This window comes from Notothenia coriiceps, unplaced genomic scaffold (genome assembly GCF_000735185.1).
Source record: "Notothenia coriiceps isolate Sejong01 unplaced genomic scaffold, NC01 NC01_scaffold00000342, whole genome shotgun sequence".
In the NCBI taxonomy this organism is placed as follows: Eukaryota; Metazoa; Chordata; class Actinopteri; order Perciformes; family Nototheniidae; genus Notothenia; species Notothenia coriiceps.
In genome coordinates this window covers 14,009-32,090 of record NW_011333043.1, presented here as the reverse complement: position 1 = coordinate 32,090, position 18,082 = coordinate 14,009, and the positions used below count along the sequence as shown (strand labels likewise).

Below are 18,082 nucleotides of genomic sequence, written 5' to 3'. Positions count from 1 at the left end.
CTTCTAGATCATATCTTTGCATCAAGTGGCATTTTACTGTTGTAGACCAACAACGTTCTGATTTACTTATTGTAAAATATTTTAATAATTTTACTCTTTGTGACTTAAAGTGTAAGTCTACTGGAGAAATTTATTTTAGAGATGCATTTTGTTTAAAGTAGCTAAAGCTGTTTATAGGAGAAAAAATACCTTCTTTCTCTTTTAAATGTTGTGGAGTATGAGTGTAGTATTAGGCCTACATGGAAATACTCAAGTAAAGTACAAGTACCTCAAAGTTGTACTCAAGTTACTTGAGTTAGTATACTTAGCTAGTTACTTCTTACCTCTGAATGTTGTCCTATATTTCTATATAGAGGCCATTGCGTGGAGCACTGCAGGGGGAGTCGTGAAACTGCAGCGGTGACTCCGGTGCGCCGGTAGGAGGAGACGAAGAATTGTTTCCCTCCGGTTCTCTGCTCTGCCCTGATTGCACAGCATACAGCTACCTCGGTGCGCCCTCTCACTATTTTTTCTTAATTTAGGGAATACTAGGCAGTTGTTCAACCTTGTACCACCGTCTCGGCTCCCACACTCCCCGCCCTGTTACCAAAGCAACATCCCGGAGAGTCAGCCCACTGCCTCCTCCATGCATTGGAGTCCCCCGCGCACCGGCTCCGGCTCCAGCCATGTCGGCCAGGAATGCAGCGGCTGGCGGCGGTGACAGAGTGGGAGGCGAACCGGCAGGTAATTGAAACACTACTAAACATATCCACCAGTTTGTACACTTGGTGATTCATAGTATGAGCTACATTATGGTTGATAAGAAAGGGTAGAAGCGCAGTGGTGTTTTTATGTCAATGTTTCTCCGGCTGACCTCAACTTTGCGCTATTTCAAAACTAGGTCAGTAGATCAGTAGAGCAAGCTCGCCCTCTAACGTTACGCCATTTATGTAACATAACACTGCACGACATTGTTTGTCATATTGCCAGCGAAATGTGCAGAATATGACTGACGTAACACATCGGGTTGTCACAAATGACATCGTTAATAACATATGTATGTGTGGTGTTTGCTAACGTTAACATAAACGAGCCAAGCCGAACGTTAGCTTAGCAACGGTAGCGAGGCCTGTTTACCGGCAACTGGGTCAATGTATCCGGTTTTACTGCCCGTTACAGTCGAGACATTTTTGTTTACACTTTGATAGCCTTTGCTTTCCGACCGAACTATTGTCACTGTGTGTCAAACTAGCATTAATGTGTGTTGCTGTTCAGGCCTAACCAGGCCCGGCTCCAGGATGAAATTACTGAGGGGGCTGTTAAAAAATCCGAGGGGGCGATTTTTTTTTCACAACAACGAAAAATACTGGCAATGTAATGTATTGACAAACCAAGCTTTTTTCCTTCTCACTGCTCTACAATCTCTTTGCTTCTTTATTTGTTATTCTGGATTTACCTCTGTCGTTCTGTTCATTTCCTCTGATCTTTAATATTAGATAGTACATTATTAGATGGCCGAACTTTGTTTAACAGACTAACATTGATTTCCTCAATTTATAAATGGACAGGCTCTGTAATTATACCATAACCTTTTCTCCTCTATCCCTTAACTCGTCTTCCTATACAGATTTACTTACCTCTAGTCAGGTCAGGATTAAATAAACATTAATCTGGTGATAAGAAACTGACTAATATATAAACCAAATGTAATATTGGATCAAATACTACACCAAATGGACAGACACAGATTGAAAATAAAAATAAAGTCCCCTGGTTTGTCTCTAGAGTCTAACTGCCATGAGAAAAATCAAATCCATCCATCCATCCATCCATCTTCTCCCGCTTATCCGTGGTCGGGTCGCGGAGGTAGCACCTCCCTAGGGAGACGCCCAGGTGGCATCCTAACTAGGTGCCGAACCACCTCAACTGGCTCCTTTCGACGCGAAGGAGGAGCGGTTCCTTTGGCAAAAACCTGATCCATACAGCCCTAAATAATAACAAGTAACCATCACGTGTGGTGCTATCTGTAGTTGTTTGTCTTATTTTTTGTTGATGTCAAACAACATGGATTTCAAGTCAATATACGAAAGTAAATCAAGAAATTAAGCAAACAAGCTGATCTTCAAGTTCCTCAAAAACAATGGTCTGAGGACAAGGATTTAATATGAACATTTAATAAATCAACAGTAGGTGGCGATTTATGCTCCAAGTGGAAGCGATTCGCCATTAAAGACAAAAGAAGAAGAAGAAGAAGAAGAAGAAGAAATACGCTAACGCTACAAACAGGCACAACACTCTTACTCTGTTTTTACTGACATGTAACATTTGATTTCACCTTGCTCTATTTTTTTTAACGCACGTTCAAAAACGGGAACATTTTCGGGAGTTTCAACCGGGTACCAGCCACCGAAAACGGGGACTCTGTCCGGAAACGGGGACGTTTTGGTCACCCATCCGACTGTGTTTACAGCTAAGCACACACGCTAACATTAAGACTAGCTCACTTGGGGTTGAGGCTTTTTTACACGTTGCTTGACTGCCTGCCCACATATCTGATCTAAACATAGTAACGTGTATTGTGGAAAATAATTATTTAAAGTTATTTAATAATTGTGACATTTATTGTACTTTTTGATGGATGAATGATGCTCAAAGTGAGGGGGCAAATAATACAACTGAGGGGGCAATGCCCCCTTTTGCCCCCTCGTGGCGCCGGGCCCGGGCCTAATCGTCTAATGTTAGCCAAGACCAAGCAAGCGTTTCTGAAGGTAAACCGTACCATTTTCATGGTGTCTTTACGTAGTGACTGTAACGTTACTCTACATGTCCAGCATCTACTCAGCTGCCCTTTCACTATAATTACAGAAATCAAGAAGTCGAAGACCACCTTACCTTCTTCTGTCGAAATAAACACAAGTTGTGCTTCAACTAACGAGTATTTACATTATCAATTTCTCTACAAATGTTGTTTGTCTAATCCATGGGCAAACAAGTATTCAGATTATTTACTTCAGTAACAGTACTAATACCACATTGTACAGTAGAAGTGTAAACTAATATCAAATGAAAATACTCAAGTACAAATACCTCATAGTGTACTTAATTACAGTTATTGAATACATGTACTTAGTTACTTTCCCCAACTGTCCATTGGTGATGTCTTTATGTCTTGGTCGATCCGAAACCCAAGAATATTCAGTTTAAAATTAAATTTTAAATGTCCACGAAATTCACCCTGAACTGCCTTTCCTCACTGGACAAGTTGGACAGACTTATTCTTATTGGATGTTAGTGCTTTTTCAGTTTTTATGGGAATATTTGATTAAATATGAGCAATGTCTTTATTGAAAAGTCACGTATTTTCAATAGATTCCATGTCATCTGATATTAAATCAGCATGTGTGTTTTTACAATAAATTAAGGTGTGTGTGTGTGTGTGTGTGTGTGTGTGTGTGTGTGTGTGTGTGTGTGTGTGTGTGTGTGTGTGTGTGTGTGTGTGTGTGTGTGTGTGTGTGTGTGTGCGTGCATGTGTGTGGATGCGTGTGGATGCAGACCAGTTTGTCAAGACTAAAAAGGGCAAGACTAGGCTGAGAGCAGATGTTATACATACATACACAAGCCTCTAATAACACAATAATAAATGTATTTTAAGTAAATACAAATTATGGATAGTAATCCTATCATCAGTTTCTCGTGATGCTGTTACTGTGCAACTTTGAGATGGACATATGACACACGGTATGCCACAACAATACTTAATGGCCAGATCAAGTCTGAAATTGTCCTTGCAAGGACAGATATTAAGACTAGAGACGAGCAAACAAACATTTACCATACAGTACAGCTCTTTGGGTTGTTTAAGTGCAGCAGATGCTCAGTCATGGATTGAGTAAATTAGTGAGTTACTGTTAGGATCATGTGGGAACAGGAGAGAGGGATTATGGGAGTTGGAAGTGGAATGTCTTTACGGTAACCCTGTAATCCATCCAATCTTGACAGGGGTAGGGGGATTAAAAATCTGATTGTTGCTGATCTGTTAATGGCTGTTTGGGTCACAGGGTCTGTGGAGCAGAGTTAAAACAGGTGCCACATTCGGTCTGTTTCGTGTCGTTCGCTAGACTTCATTACACTCTAAAAAAACTGATAAAAAACGGATAAAACGGTATGAACGTTTCATACCATGATTTTTAAATAATAACATCACAGATTTTTAAATAATAACATCACGGTTATCGGCCTTGTTTTGATGTTGTTAAAATTAATGTGTTGAAACAATGCTGATTACATTATTGACCAATAATTGCTTGTCTCACATGTCTAAAAGGCATCCATAGTAGGGCTGAACGATTAATTGGTTTTAAATTGAAATCGAGATTTGAAATGATGCAATTATCAAATCGCAAAGCCTGCAAATTCTTTTTTTTTTCTTTTTTTTGTTCCTCTTGTGACAGTCATCCACATCAATCAGAAGTGCTGTGCTACACATGTACCAGTCATTGTTAACCAATCAGAAGTGGCCCATGATTGTAGGTGATAGACAGATTGATCCAATCCCTGCCAAGTATTTTTGAAATACTTTTCCAAATGGCTTCCAATGGAGCTTTCCTAGATGGTTTGGTGGAACAAACCATCTGAGTCNGCACCGCCCTAACCCGTAGCATGTTACCGACAGACAACATGGCATTTCCTCTGCATCAGGTGATTAGCTTAGCATTAGAATTGTCTACGAGGAACACAACTTTCGTTCGGTGGATCTAACCTGAGAATTATTTTCCACATTAGTGCATCCGATTGATACATTTTCCTTTTTAAATGAGTACTCTGATAATTCCTATGTGAATCTTTATCCTTGGAACATCAGATCTCCTTTAACAAAGCAAAAAAAAACAATTCCTGCTCACATATTTAGACCAGAGGATGGGCAACTGGATGGTGGTGGGCCACATAATTTTATGTACGTGTCACAACAGAGGGGCCGCAGATTCACTTGTAACACACACACACCACCACACACACACACACACACACACACACACCCCACACACAACACACAAATCCATGTATTGTATGTAATTATTACAACATATACTAAGTCTGACATCTTCATTGACCATTTTACAATCTTTCAGGGAACATCCTCTAATAAGCCTAACTACAAATATCCAGTTCACAGAAAATGTTTTTAATTGTTACAAGTGGCATGTTTGTATCAGAACAGGTTTATTTAACAGTCGGAATTAAGTGAAACTATTTTAAACTTTGGTAAAGCACGGAAATGTGTGTGCATGAGGATTAAATATTAAGATGACATAACATGAAGTAATGAACACTAACTAGGGATGCCCCGAATTATCGGCCGAAAATGGTTAAAAAAAATATTAGCGCGGAATGTCAGGGAACAGGGTTACGTGGTAAGCTAACGTGGTTGTTATGTGATGACGTAATCAAAAACGCGGCAACAAGCACGGCGCGGCGACCCATGCTCGCGGCCTGGCTCACAGCCAAACATTGTCTGGCGTTTTGGAGATATTTAAAAATACTCAGAGAAAGAGGCCGCGGATTGCGATTTGTAAAACGTGGTTCAGGCTGAGCATTTATCGAGGGGGTGTAACGGCAAAAGACTTTCACCACTTCCGGATTACTCCACCACTTCGAAATCAAACACCCGGACAAATATTGCGGAGTAAGATCAAATCACAAAGCACTGGACAGGCGAGAGACTGTTCAGCGCTGCTTCTCATGTGCTTGATGAGAAGAGGAAACAGGACTTTATGGCTGATAAAGCAGAGAAGCCTACCTGTTCATTAAAAATAACCTCCCACTTCTTTTCCTTAATTAAGTAGACAAGGCTGGCTTATCATTAAGCTTATCTAGTTCACATGTCTACTCTATACCCACTTTTCCTCAACAATTTTTCATTGTGTGAGTTATAATTTCACCAATCTCAGGTTTATCATTAGGGGAAAATGACAGCAGCACAGTGTTTCAATATATTTGTTACTTTAGGTATCTAAATGATACAATGTTGTTTACATTGCTTCATGAGGAACAGAACCTATGGGACAGAACACCTTATTTGCAGATTCTTGAAATTTGTAATTTTTAAATTTTTAATTGATTGTGGATTTTGTATCCAGTTTTCACTTTATGTATCTTTATACAATGTTTACTACTTTGCTTATGAGGACAGACAGCCTTATTTACAGATTCTTGAAATTGAATTGTAATTTCATTTGTAAATAGTTACATTCATGTGGATTTATCCAGTTTGCACATTTGTATGCATGCACTTATAGGTGCATTTGTTGTTGTTGAAGGCCTGGCTGTTACAGTCTTTATTTACACTATTTTGTTGTAGGCCTACTGGCCTAGATGTTTATGCAGTTTTAAAGCACCTTGGCTTTGTTCTGAATGCACTTTGTTGTAGTTATCCTACAGAGAAAAGAAAATGCACTTGACTTGGAATTAATGTACTGTATACATTCAAAAGTGCTGAATAAATGTTTTATGGACCCATAATAGTGATTATTATTTAAGTTAAGTTTTGCCATAATCATGTCTTTTTCCATAATCAGGTAGCTGAACAACATTGGTAAAAAATGTATACATTATATATATATATATTTCTATTAATCATTTTCGGCATTCGGTTTTCGGCCAACTGTTTCCTATTTTCGGTCTCGGTTTCGGCCAAGAATTTCCCATTCGGTGCACCCCTAACACTAACCCATATATTAGTTGTCTAACTCGAACCTAAGACACTTGTAGCCTGTCTCTGCATTCCCCTTATTCCACATTAAGGGGAATGTCAACACAGACACCTGTCAACCCGCACTCTGCTGTTCCTCAGCGCCGCTCCCCCTCCCTCCCGCTGAAATTATGAATGAAAAGCGTATAGTAATCATAGATAACACGGCAGGGTCCGTGACAGTTTGTTTTCATCTGATTTCAAATAAACAAAATCTTGGTTTTTAGAATATTAAACTTGTTTTGCCAAATTCAGATGATAAATCCAACTTTTAAGCTTGTAAAGGCATAATTACAAGCGGCAACTTAACGTCACAGCAGGCATAACAACAGCCGGTGTTTCTTGTGATTGTTTCCCCGGGAAACAAACACAATACACACAAACGCGTCACAGATTATTTTGCAGTATTTGGCTGCCGAAATAAATCATGTACGCAGCTTGGGACGTAACTAGGAGTCTAGTGGACAGTATCAGTACTACAAGTCAAAAATAAAAAAATGGTCTGAGTCACTGCTCAACAAGAGGCGCTTTCACACCGCAGTACTTTTCCCACAAAGGTTCATGAGAACTTAGTTAATCAGAACTCTTTAGTTCTGATGAACTAAGTACAGATCGCGTTCACACCGGAATAAGTCCCTGGGGGTGGATTAGGCAAATGAAGCCGCTGACGTAACTTCTTCTTCTTCTGCTTTGGGTTTACTGGCAGGCCGCAAACAACTTCACGGCGTATACTGCCGCCCAAAATCCCCGGCTGGAAGTCCCCGGAGTTGGGGACTGGCTGAAGCCTTCCGAGTAAATCGCCAGAACGCCGACACCTCCTCATCTCCACCGCTTCCATGTTTTATTTTGTGTTGCCATAAGTTAGTCTCTCTGCGTTTCTGCGCTGGGCTAATGCTAATAATGCTAATGCGAGAATAATAAAATGGTGGCTTCACAACACTTTTGTTTTGTTTTACGGGGCGTGGTTTGCAATCCGCCCAGCCAATCAGAAATATAGCTATTTTCTCACAAGAGAGCCGCATGAGAGTCCCTGCTCTCTAGCTGGGACGGAAAAGGGGGTAAAAAAGGTTCTCATTAACTCATTTTAGTTCTGGCTCTTTTTGGTGTGAACGCAACATTTCGGAACTATATCGGAACTAAAGTGGGAAAAGTATTGCGGTGTGAACGCGGCTAACGCTGTTTGTGAGCTCTTAATGAGAACATTGTGATCCTATTTGGGCGAGCTCTGGATATGACAATGCATCTGTTTGACTCTTTATCGCTTACATCAGAGAAAGTGCAATCTGACAGATTTATAGTGCAATGGAATGTTTTTCCAAAATAAATGAACCCCCCTCCTTATGAACAATTACATCTCATTGTGTCAGCTACAGCTCATTGTGTTGATGTGTTTCAGCAGATGTGCTGGTTGAGGATAAACAGAGTGGTTCTGTGTCCTTGCCCAGCCCGATGACCCCGGCCTCAGCTGCTGGCATGTCCGCAACCATGGAGATGCCCCGGAAGCGTAAGGGCAGCGTGGACAACCAGTCAGTAGTGTGATTGCTTTAATATGGCTTACAGAAAATCTCTTAAATCCAGTGACCTAAATTGTTGCTAGTTACTATTGATATTCTTCAATTTTCTTCCTAGGGACACAAAATCTGCCTCCATGGATATGGACATTGAAGATATGGATGAGAGCCACAATGGGTGCTGTTTGCTTAATTAACAATTCTCAGAGCTCATCTGTTTATTTTGTGCTGTTCTGCATGTGCTTGTTATTGCTTGGCGTAAAAATATTTCAAATTGTGTTTTTCGCTCTACAGGTCAGATGGTGAGGACCAACATGTCAAAATGAAATGCTTCAGGTTGGTTATATTTTTGACACCACCACATTGATAACGTTTGTTTGTAATTTTATACCCAATCTTGTAATAATATTTGTTGTCACATTTAAGAATATGCTTCAGTAAAAGGACAAAACTCATTTGAAGCAGCTTGATTGTTTCTCCTTTTAATGTCTCTACAGGGAACCACACAGCCAAATTGAGAAGAGGAGAAGGGACAAAATGAACAATCTCATTGACAAACTATCAGCCATGATCCCTACGTGTAACCCCATGTCCCGTAAGCTGGACAAACTCACTGTGCTCAGAATGGCCGTGCAGCACCTTAAATCTCTCAAAGGTAACATGTTAAAGATAATCCAACCTAATATCACCGATTTAGCATTTACTTGATTCATGGTTTATTGCAATTTGGGCTTTATTTTCTTTAGCCCATCATTTTTAGCAAAAAATAAACATCACACATAATTAGTCAGGTTGTAAGAAAAATATTTTAGTCTGTAAAGCACATTATTTGAAGGTGGAATTTTTAAAGAGATCAGATCAGAGAACAGATAATATTTTTGTGGTTGAAGTTCTAAGTCACTGTGACCTAACGAACAATTCATGCTAATTATGACAATTACACACAAATGTCTAATAGAAAAGGAATGTCTGTTTGCCAGAGACATACTGTGGAAATGTAGGGCAGTAGTTCTAGTTGGCAATTTGATCATGTTCCTAGATCTGAACAGTTCACTTAGTGAGTACTTGTTGTTACTGATAGAGTGGCATTGAAACATCTTTGTCTTTATTTTCAGGTTCATCAAGTTCTTTTTCTGAAGCGAACTACAAACCCTCATTCCTTCCCAACGATGAACTCAAACACCTTATCCTAAAGGTAAACAAACCATTCTCACGTGAGGAGCTAATCTTTTACCTTCCGATGGTGAAACTCGAGCGATTAGAGCGATGCGAAAAAACCATGAATTAATGCTTTATTAATTCATGGTTTTTAAGGGGCTTATCTCATTGTAAATACTATGGTAGACTACCCAATATTCGCATCGCTCTAATCGCTCGAGTTTCACCGCGGCTGTCAGCTGTGTTTGCTCCTGTCATTCAAACAAGATGCGCTGGAGAGGGGGCGGGGCAGTTGTTGTAGTTGGAGATACCAACTACAACCAAATGAACATATTTTACCGTGATTTAATTGTAATTCACGTTTCAAAGTGATGCTGAAGTAACAACATACTGATACCGGTTAATAAAAACCATGAATTAATGCTTTGACAAGTCTGCAGAAAAGATGGCAGGCGATAAGCTCTTAAAATGCGTGTTTTCTGAATGGAATCGGATCCATTAGGCTAAACTAACCTGTAGCTGCTCCGTCCACACTCACAACAACGTCATACAGACATAAATAAAGCAGCGACTGTATTCACCATTACACAGACAGTCTGTGTTTTGTACTTGTTTAACTTTTGTCAAGTTTCTGAACAGATATGAGGAGCTGTGAGCTCTGAGTGTGTGCTAACAGCTAACGGCTGATGTGTTGGGACATATTGCGCTGTCAGGTGCTGACCAATCACGAAGCGTCATTTCTTGACTGGCAGCAAAAACAACCAATCACAGCAGTGCTTCTCTGGCTGGCTCTGTCCAATCACAAACAAGAAGTGTTCTCCCTAAAGGAATACCCTTTCCGTCCAATGTGAAATGCTGTGGTGTTTTGTGAAATGCTGTTGTGTTTTCGGAAATGCTGTGGCGTTTTGTGAAATGCTGTTGTGTTTTGTGAAATGCTGTGGTGTTTTGTGAAATGCTGTGGCGTTTTCGGAAACGCTGTTGTGTTTTCGGAAATGCTGTTGGTGTTTTGTTTCGGAAATGCTGTAGTGTGTTCTGAAATGCTGTAGTGTTTTCTGAAATGCTGTGGCGTTTTGTGAAATGCTGTAGTGTTTTCTGAAATGCTGTAGTGTGTTCTGAAATGCTGTAGTGTTTTCTGAAATGCTGTAGTGTGTTCTGAAATGCTGTAGTGTTTTCTGAAATGCTGTAGTGTTTTCTGAAATGCTGTAGTGTTTTCTGAAATGCTGTGGTGTTTTGTGAAATGCTGTAGTGTTTTGTGAAATGCTGTAGTGTTTTGTGAAATGCTGTTGCGTTTTCTGAAATGCTGTGGTGTTTTGCACTTCAGGGCCACCGTAATATACCAATCTCCTAAAGGAACAGAAACAAGACTTAAAATGTATATAGTACACTATGCTTATATTATACGCATAGTGTACTATATAGATACAAAAAGTTGTGCACAGTAGCTTTTAATTAAAACTTAACTATATCCTGTGAGGAAGTTACAATGTTTTCTTATTGCATTACAATATTTCACCCTTTGCCTCTCTGTTGTCCAGGCTGCAGACGGGTTCCTGTTTGTGGTGGGCTGTGATCGTGGGAAAATAGTGTTCGTCTCAGAGTCCGTCACGAAGATATTAAATTATAGTCGGGTAATGCTTTTACATTTGTTATCTTCATCATCTTTGTTCATGTGAAACCACAGACACACCAGGTGGCTTGCATTGTCTTGGCACCAGAGGTCATGGACTAAAACACACCAGCGTGAGCGTGGGTCTGTAGCATCACATTTTAAACTGTGCACAGATTTCACAACTTTTAGACTTTATAAATACTGAATTCATTTTTGTTGATTCAAAACACATTAGTCTTACTTTCCTCTGTTATACTACATCATGATAGATCTTTTATATATTCCCAAAAAAAGCCAAATTACAGTTCAAAATGCTTACTGAAAAGTAATTCTGAACAGACAACTGTGACTGCCAGATAATGAAAAATAAAATGTTTTGGCTTTTTTATTAGTTTTGTTTTTAATTGTTGCCCTTGTTGCTTCTAAAATCTTAAAATGCTTGATCTTTTCTCCACGCGCTACCTGGTGTGTTCCGGGAAAATTGTTTGTCGTTATCAGTATAGACATCGTATTGAGGGCGGGTTGATCAGCTGTTTGCTCTTCCTACAGGCGGAGCTGATTGGACAGAGCCTGTTTGATTACATTCACCCAAAGGACATGGGGAAAGTGAAGGAGCAGCTGTCAGCCTCTGAATTATTCCCTCGTGAACGGCTAATAGATGCTAAAAGTAAAGCATTTTTTTATCTTTCCTTGTGTGTGCGAGAGAGGGAGAGATCACCTTTAACCCTCCTGTCATGTCTCCAGCCGGTCTGCAGGTCCAGGCTGACCTCCCCGTGGGTGCGGCACGGCTGTGTACGGGCGCACGCCGCTCATTCTTCTGTCGCATGAAGATAAACAAGATTTGTGTCAAAGTAGAGGAGAAGGAATTCCAGGCCAGCACCTCCAAAAAGAAAGGTTGGGAAACGATTCAGTGGTTTATTTATCAAATCACATTTGTACATTCAGGATTTAAATGTATCTGGGTCCCTGTGTAACAGCTAATATTTAATTTATCAAGAAGGCTTCCATTCACCAAAAGTATTTGTGTAAACTGCAGTTTCTCAAACTGTCAAGCAGAGTTGAAGGGAAACCATAAAGCAAAGATACTGTGTGAAGTGACTGTGCAATGTAGGTCCAAAGTGTGACTGCTTCCCAGTAAATGAGCCATAGTTCTCCATTTATCACGTTTCATAATGCAGGCGTATATATATATATAGGTGATCATGTTATGAGAAACTTTTCTTACCAACAATATACTGTAGTACTCATACTATAGCTTGGAGTGTCCCAGTTGTCTGATTTTCTCTAATGTGGTGGCCACAATGTCAGACTTGGGGTCAAGTTACACAGTTTATTTATATTTTGCTTTTTGTTTGCATATTGTGATTTGTGTCTTCGTGTACTCCAGAGTCCCAGAAGTACTGCACAGTCCACTGTACAGGCTACATGCGCAGCTGGCCCACCACTCAGTTGGGAGCAGAGGGGGAGGGGGAGGGCGAGGCAGACAAGCAGGACAGCTCCCACTTCAGCTGCCTGGTGGCGGTGGGACGTGTCCACTCCCACTCCTCTCCCCAGGTTAATGGAGAAGTCCGAGTTAAACCCACAGAGTTCATCACGCGCTACGCCATGGATGGAAAATTCACCTTTGTCGATCAAAGGTGGAGTTGAATAAAAAAAATATTTCTTTACAGTTTATTGCATACAGTTTTTTTTAACAATAAGATGTCTAAATACCATTTTACTTTTCATTCTTCTTCTGCAGAGCGACCACCATTCTTGGTTATCTTCCCCAAGAACTGCTCGGGACATCATGCTACGAGTACTTCCACCAAGACGACTTACCGCATTTAGCTGACAGACACCGAAAAGGCAAATTACATTTTTCTGTGAACTCAAACGTTTACTTTTTTCCAATTGTCTCAGATGCATTATTATTATTTGATGATGAACAATCTTTAACTATGTAGGTCAATACATGAATGCAGGAATTCATTATAAAATCACAAAATGTGTTAACAGTTTGGATCTTATTTTCTGCTATAATCCAAAATTCAAAGTAATCTAACTAACAAATGTATTCCTGCAGCACTCTGGTTACATTACATTTTTTAAATACAATACAGCTGCAGTGTTGATGTAAAGGTCAATCTTTTTTACTTTTCTGTTAATCTAAATCTTCCAGTTTGTTGCAAAATTGTGATGCATTGCCCCTATTTCTATACGCTTTTCCTGTGCTTACGGTGGTATCTGCATCTATCAGATCATACTGACGTTTCTTTTCCTGTTCAGCCTGTAACTCATCCTACCTTTGTTTTTGTTTTTCACAGTGCTGCGCAGTAAAGAAAAAATAGAGACAAACTGCTATAAGTTCAAAACAAAAAGTGGCTCTTTCATCACTCTGCAAAGTCAGTGGTTTAGTTTTGTAAATCCCTGGACCAAAGAAGTGGAATACTTAGTGTCAACAAACACAGTTATATCGTGAGTATACACTTCAGTCCCTCCATGCATTACCTAGATATATTACCTGAGACAGATACGCAGTATATTAATCAACGCTTGCAACAACTAGGTGTGATAACAGTCGAACCTGTCGGTCAGGAAACAAGGCTGAACAGTCAAGCACTTCCAAGACTTCTGAAGGTCGGTTAAAAAAAGTATTTAAGGATTTTATCTGATTGTTAGCTTTGAACAATACAAATTGTGCCATAGCATACTTCTGTTTATTTCATTTGTAACCTTTTTTTTTACAAGATGGCAAGAAGTCCCTTCCAGTTATACCAGGCATCTCCACCACACCTGGAGCTATGATTTATGCTGGAAGCATCGGGACCCAGATCGCCAACGAGCTGCTGGATTCCAACAAGTGAGAGATGTGTAAATGTGATTCAGCCAGCATCTTTCTAATCTCGAACTGCAGTTTTTGTTGATGTTACTTTGTGCAGTTAAACATATATCTTTATCTGTGTTGGTTTAGGATGAACTCTTCACCTTCCAGCGGCAGCGTCAGCCCTTTCAGTCTATCCCAAGATAAATGCCCCCACAATCAAATCAGCAACAATGTAAGTTGTTGAACATTCAAATATGTGATCATTGGTGCATTTGTCCCAGTCATAAAAATGCCTGAACATTTTCAGCCCGAGTCCAAAACGGTGGCGCATCTATTATTTTAATTATCAACTAATCTCCCAATTATTTTCAAAACAGTTTGATCTATAACATTTCAGAAAACATTTTTTTTAAATGTAAGATGTCCATCCCAGTTTCTCAAAGTCAGAAAAAACATATTCCCAATATAAGTAGACTAATCAGTGCAGCTCGTGTCCGAAAATGCTCAGTGTAATTTATGATACATATACTAATATGAAGTAATTGAACTGACTTATATCCTAACAGGTGTGTAGTGTCCATGTATGGATATGTAAAACATTTCTATCATCAATCAAATCATAGACCTCTATTAGACCTCTGTTTTCACTACTTATACTATTAATAAAATCATGCATGTTTGCAAATATGGGATCAGGAGACATTTAGTCAACAAAGCTCATGTTGGTTTTCAGCGTAAGCTTTGTTGAAATGTTTGACAGTAAAAATGTTCTGCAAAATATTTTTTTTCAAGGTAGAACAAACCTAAACTAATGCAATCATAGCTATAATGTACTTGGAAATGATAGCGACTTTCTAACCAGCACAGGTCAAACTCCTGCATGTTGCTGCTGGCGCCATAATTCCCTCTTTTTTTGGTTTCTAGGTGCCAAACGGAGAGGCGACAGACATGGAGATTGCAGGAAAGTCCAGCTCAGAGGAGGATGCTCAAGGAGCTACATTCTCAGGAGCAGAGTCACTCATGGGTACCATTTCAGATCCTGATGTTATATTCCCTTCGAAGTTGTTTATAGAATCGTATTTAATTCTCTCCTCTATTTAAATGTTTCCCAGGGGAGAATCCCCAGATGGATTTGGACAGCGTTGTTGGACCGGGCCTTAGCAGTCTCAGCAGTGACGAAGCAGCCATGGCGGTCATCATGAGCCTTCTGGAGACGGACACCAACCTGGGCGAGGCCGTGGACTTTGAAGAGATGCACTGGTCCTTATAGAACCTGCTCTGTGTGACACCGCAGCACACTGAAAAACACTTGAACGCTCATTTTTGTGATGAGAACTGCTTGAATGCTCCCTCTTAAGACTTGGCATTCCTTTTTTTATTTATTAGTTGAGTTATGTTTTACCACAAGCTGTGTAGTCTTTGTGTGGCTGCTGTAACAGGGAGCGAGATCGACCTGTTGACCCTCGTCAGGAGGAGGATGTGCCTCTAAAGCCTTACAGCGGCCTGCCCTCGCACGCTGTCCCTCACATCTACTGTCATCCTCTCACAAGGCTGAATAACCCATGAACACCATTAAAAATGACTTGGGATTTTCTTCTCCACCTACATTTAAACAAAGGTTAGGCCTGACGATGCAAACAAAAACAAGATCGCACTGAATTTTTTTTTTTTTGTAGAGGTCATTTGATTGGGTTCTGTATGTTAATGAAAATACTAGAAAGACAACCTGTCCCGTCTCGTTGACGCCTCAGGATGCTAGCCGTAGGTAGCCAGTGTACCGCGGCAAACCACACTTCCATAACCTCGAGCTTTGAGAGTCACCTAACGGTGGGCCACTCAGAGATTTTCTCTTGTCAGTATCTGAACACTCTCCACAGAAACAGTCCAGCAGCCTGGATTTGGTATGAGATTTGCAAACATCATGTCTTCAAGCCATATCTTAAAAGGGACGGTTTGCATAGGAAGAATATTTTTATTTTTTGGTATGTACGCTTCTATATACATCTAATATAGCCCTGGATTTTATTCCCTGAACTCTAAACATTTAACATTTATTGCCATCAATTATCAACCTCTCATTTGTTGGAGAGCAACCGCTTTGGGTGGTTGACAAATCATGAACTGATTTTTGAGCACTACAGAATCACTTCATGCTAAGTGAAAAGCCACACAAAGGAGTTGCTGTTGGCAACGGTGAGCAGCAAAGCCATTGAAAATCTGTGACTTTTAATCAATACATGTTGGTTGATTACAAATTATATTATAAAAAAGATATGATATTTTAGTCTGATGGTAGAAGTTGAACCTCAGGATGTAATGGAAACAGAGCTGCCACATTTAAACACCAATGTTTGAAATCCTTTCCTACATACTCTTCTAGTCATTAGTCTGTAGTGGTTCACCTGCGTCTGTGTTCTGACTCTGATCATCAGCATTATAATCTTGCAGGTAAGCCATAGCTCTAGCTGGTTTTCTCCTGTACTTTTACTGTATGTGCTTGTTAGAGGCACTCAACTATACTTCGAATATAAGATATGTGATAACATTGAATAACTATATTACTTGAGTTAAATAAACAGATATTAAAGTCTGTTCTGCCTTTCTGCTGCTTTCAGTACATTGCTAAAATACAACAGATTGCATGTTGAAATGGAAAAGATGACAGGAAATTATTCTTTTATTGAACAAATTGAACTGAACACCAAAAGAAAAAATAATATTTACTATTTAAAGTCACGTTTTCTACTTCTACTCGTTCAAATAACTAAAGAAATCCCTGAGTGCAATATCAACAGTCTTTCGCGATGGTTTTAAGTTGACATTGCGGTGACGTAAAAAAAGAAAAGAATATATTGTGCTGCCCTAGCAAATGATTATTAAGGGATTATTCTATGCAAAGCTATTGTTCCATTCATTTTAAGCTATGTTACTTGTTTTTTTTCTGTGTGATTTTTACTCCCAACTCTTGCATGTCTCCAAAAGCCGTGTAATATTATAGTTGGTGACAAACGTGAACGAGTTGTTTGGATCCCTTTTGCAATTTTACCTCATGTAGAGTTTTGTTTTTTGGATTTTACAAAAAAAAATATTGACAGCCATCGTGATGATTTCTGTGTTGGTGTCCCACTGATTAGATTGCCTAATGGGTTCATAAGGTAAAGAACATAATATGTGACTTTGCTAAATGTTTTGTCTCACAGTGGTATATTTTTTAAAACAATGTAAGCTAAAGAAAACTATTGCATTGGCTCATTTAAAAAAAAAATGTAAGCCCTTGTGTTGTTTTGCTGACTGTTATGAAAAGAACTTGAATATACACAAATCCAGTGATATTTTCTGTTGGCACATTGATTCCCTCACTCTTATTTGATACCCTTTTGATGTTACATTTATCAAAAACCTTTTTACCTGAATAATTATGAGTGTTGTACATTGATGGAGTCTAATAGGCTGTGAAATGAAAAAAGCTAAATCAGTATACATACATTTAAGTATTTTTCATTAGTGTTTAGACTGTATATCTGTTAGAGCTGCAACTAATGATTATTTTTATAATCGACATCAAAACATTTTTTTGTGTACATCACATATTTAGCCTACACTTTATCCAAAGCAATGTATACACACTAGAGCAATTTGGGGTTAGGTTAGCCATAACCGCCCCAGATTAAAGTATTTTCCATACAATATTTAGTATTTTTGTTAAGTCCAAGGTGATGTCTTTAATGTCTAGATGTATCTAAACAATCCCATAGTAATGCAGTTGTTTATATATATAATAAAGAAAAGTAGGATATGTAAGAGAGGCTGGAAACAGCCCTTTCTGTTGTTTTGGCGTGTAAGACATGTTTGTATAATTATTGTTGCAACTCTAACACGTGCATCTTACCCTCTATCATTTGTAAACCGATCAGTCAACGTTTGTGTTTCCCAAGTATAGAACATATGAACTGTGTTGCTTTTAGGTCATGCCATCATTCTTGTTGGTGTGTCGGTCCACAATTTATATTCATCCTATGAGGACGACTTTTGAGGTGTGGCCTATCCAGTAAGAAATCTTGAAAAGTTTGTTGTGAACCATGAAGAATACTCTCTTTTCTCTCTGATGCCTTTGGACACGTCTGCTCAGACAACCTGGCAGCCTCTGAACCATTGGATTAACTTGAAGCACATCATGATTGAAGCGAAAGCTTGCTTAAAACAGGAGAATGTCTCCCATACCTAACCAAACAAGCAGAGCTACAGAATCGTGCCATAGACACCGGCTGGTC

The 18,082-nt window shown here is 39.4% G+C and overlaps 1 protein-coding gene across 3 annotated transcripts; it reads left to right on the top strand.

Annotated features, from left to right (window-relative positions):
- The first annotated feature begins 400 nt into the window (after window positions 1–400).
- bmal2 (basic helix-loop-helix ARNT like 2) lies at window positions 401–18,037 on the top strand. Of its 3 annotated transcripts, none has more exons than XM_010779727.1 (17): window positions 401–723; window positions 8,127–8,253; window positions 8,357–8,416; window positions 8,533–8,574; window positions 8,736–8,893; window positions 9,354–9,433; window positions 10,932–11,024; window positions 11,555–11,672; window positions 11,750–11,899; window positions 12,393–12,642; window positions 12,747–12,853; window positions 13,312–13,462; window positions 13,554–13,624; window positions 13,736–13,847; window positions 13,959–14,043; window positions 14,736–14,835; window positions 14,924–18,037. In XM_010779727.1, the coding sequence occupies exons 1-17, from the start codon at window positions 666–668 to the stop codon at window positions 15,079–15,081; spliced, it is 1,920 nt and encodes a 639-aa protein (XP_010778029.1). In that variant the 5' UTR covers window positions 401–665; the 3' UTR covers window positions 15,082–18,037. The 3 variants fall into 3 exon arrangements, with proteins under 3 accessions (XP_010778029.1, XP_010778020.1, XP_010778036.1); XM_010779718.1 differs by having other exon boundaries at window positions 8,124–8,253; XM_010779734.1 differs by lacking the exon at window positions 401–723 and having other exon boundaries at window positions 8,148–8,231.
- The last annotated feature ends 45 nt before the right edge of the window (window positions 18,038–18,082 follow it).

What these genes read in the sequence shown, in the direction of transcription:
- bmal2 (XM_010779718.1), top strand. Translation starts at nt 666, where the DNA reads ATGTCGGCCAGGAATGCAGCGGCTGGCGGCGGTGACAGAGTGGGAGGC. An exon ending in GCACCTTAAATCTCTCAAAG is followed by an intron (nt 8,894 to 9,353) that starts GTAACATGTTAA and finishes CTTTATTTTCAG; the next exon opens with GTTCATCAAGTTCTTTTTCT. An exon ending in AGGAGCAGAGTCACTCATGG is followed by an intron (nt 14,836 to 14,923) that starts GTACCATTTCAG and finishes AATGTTTCCCAG; the next exon opens with GGGAGAATCCCCAGATGGAT.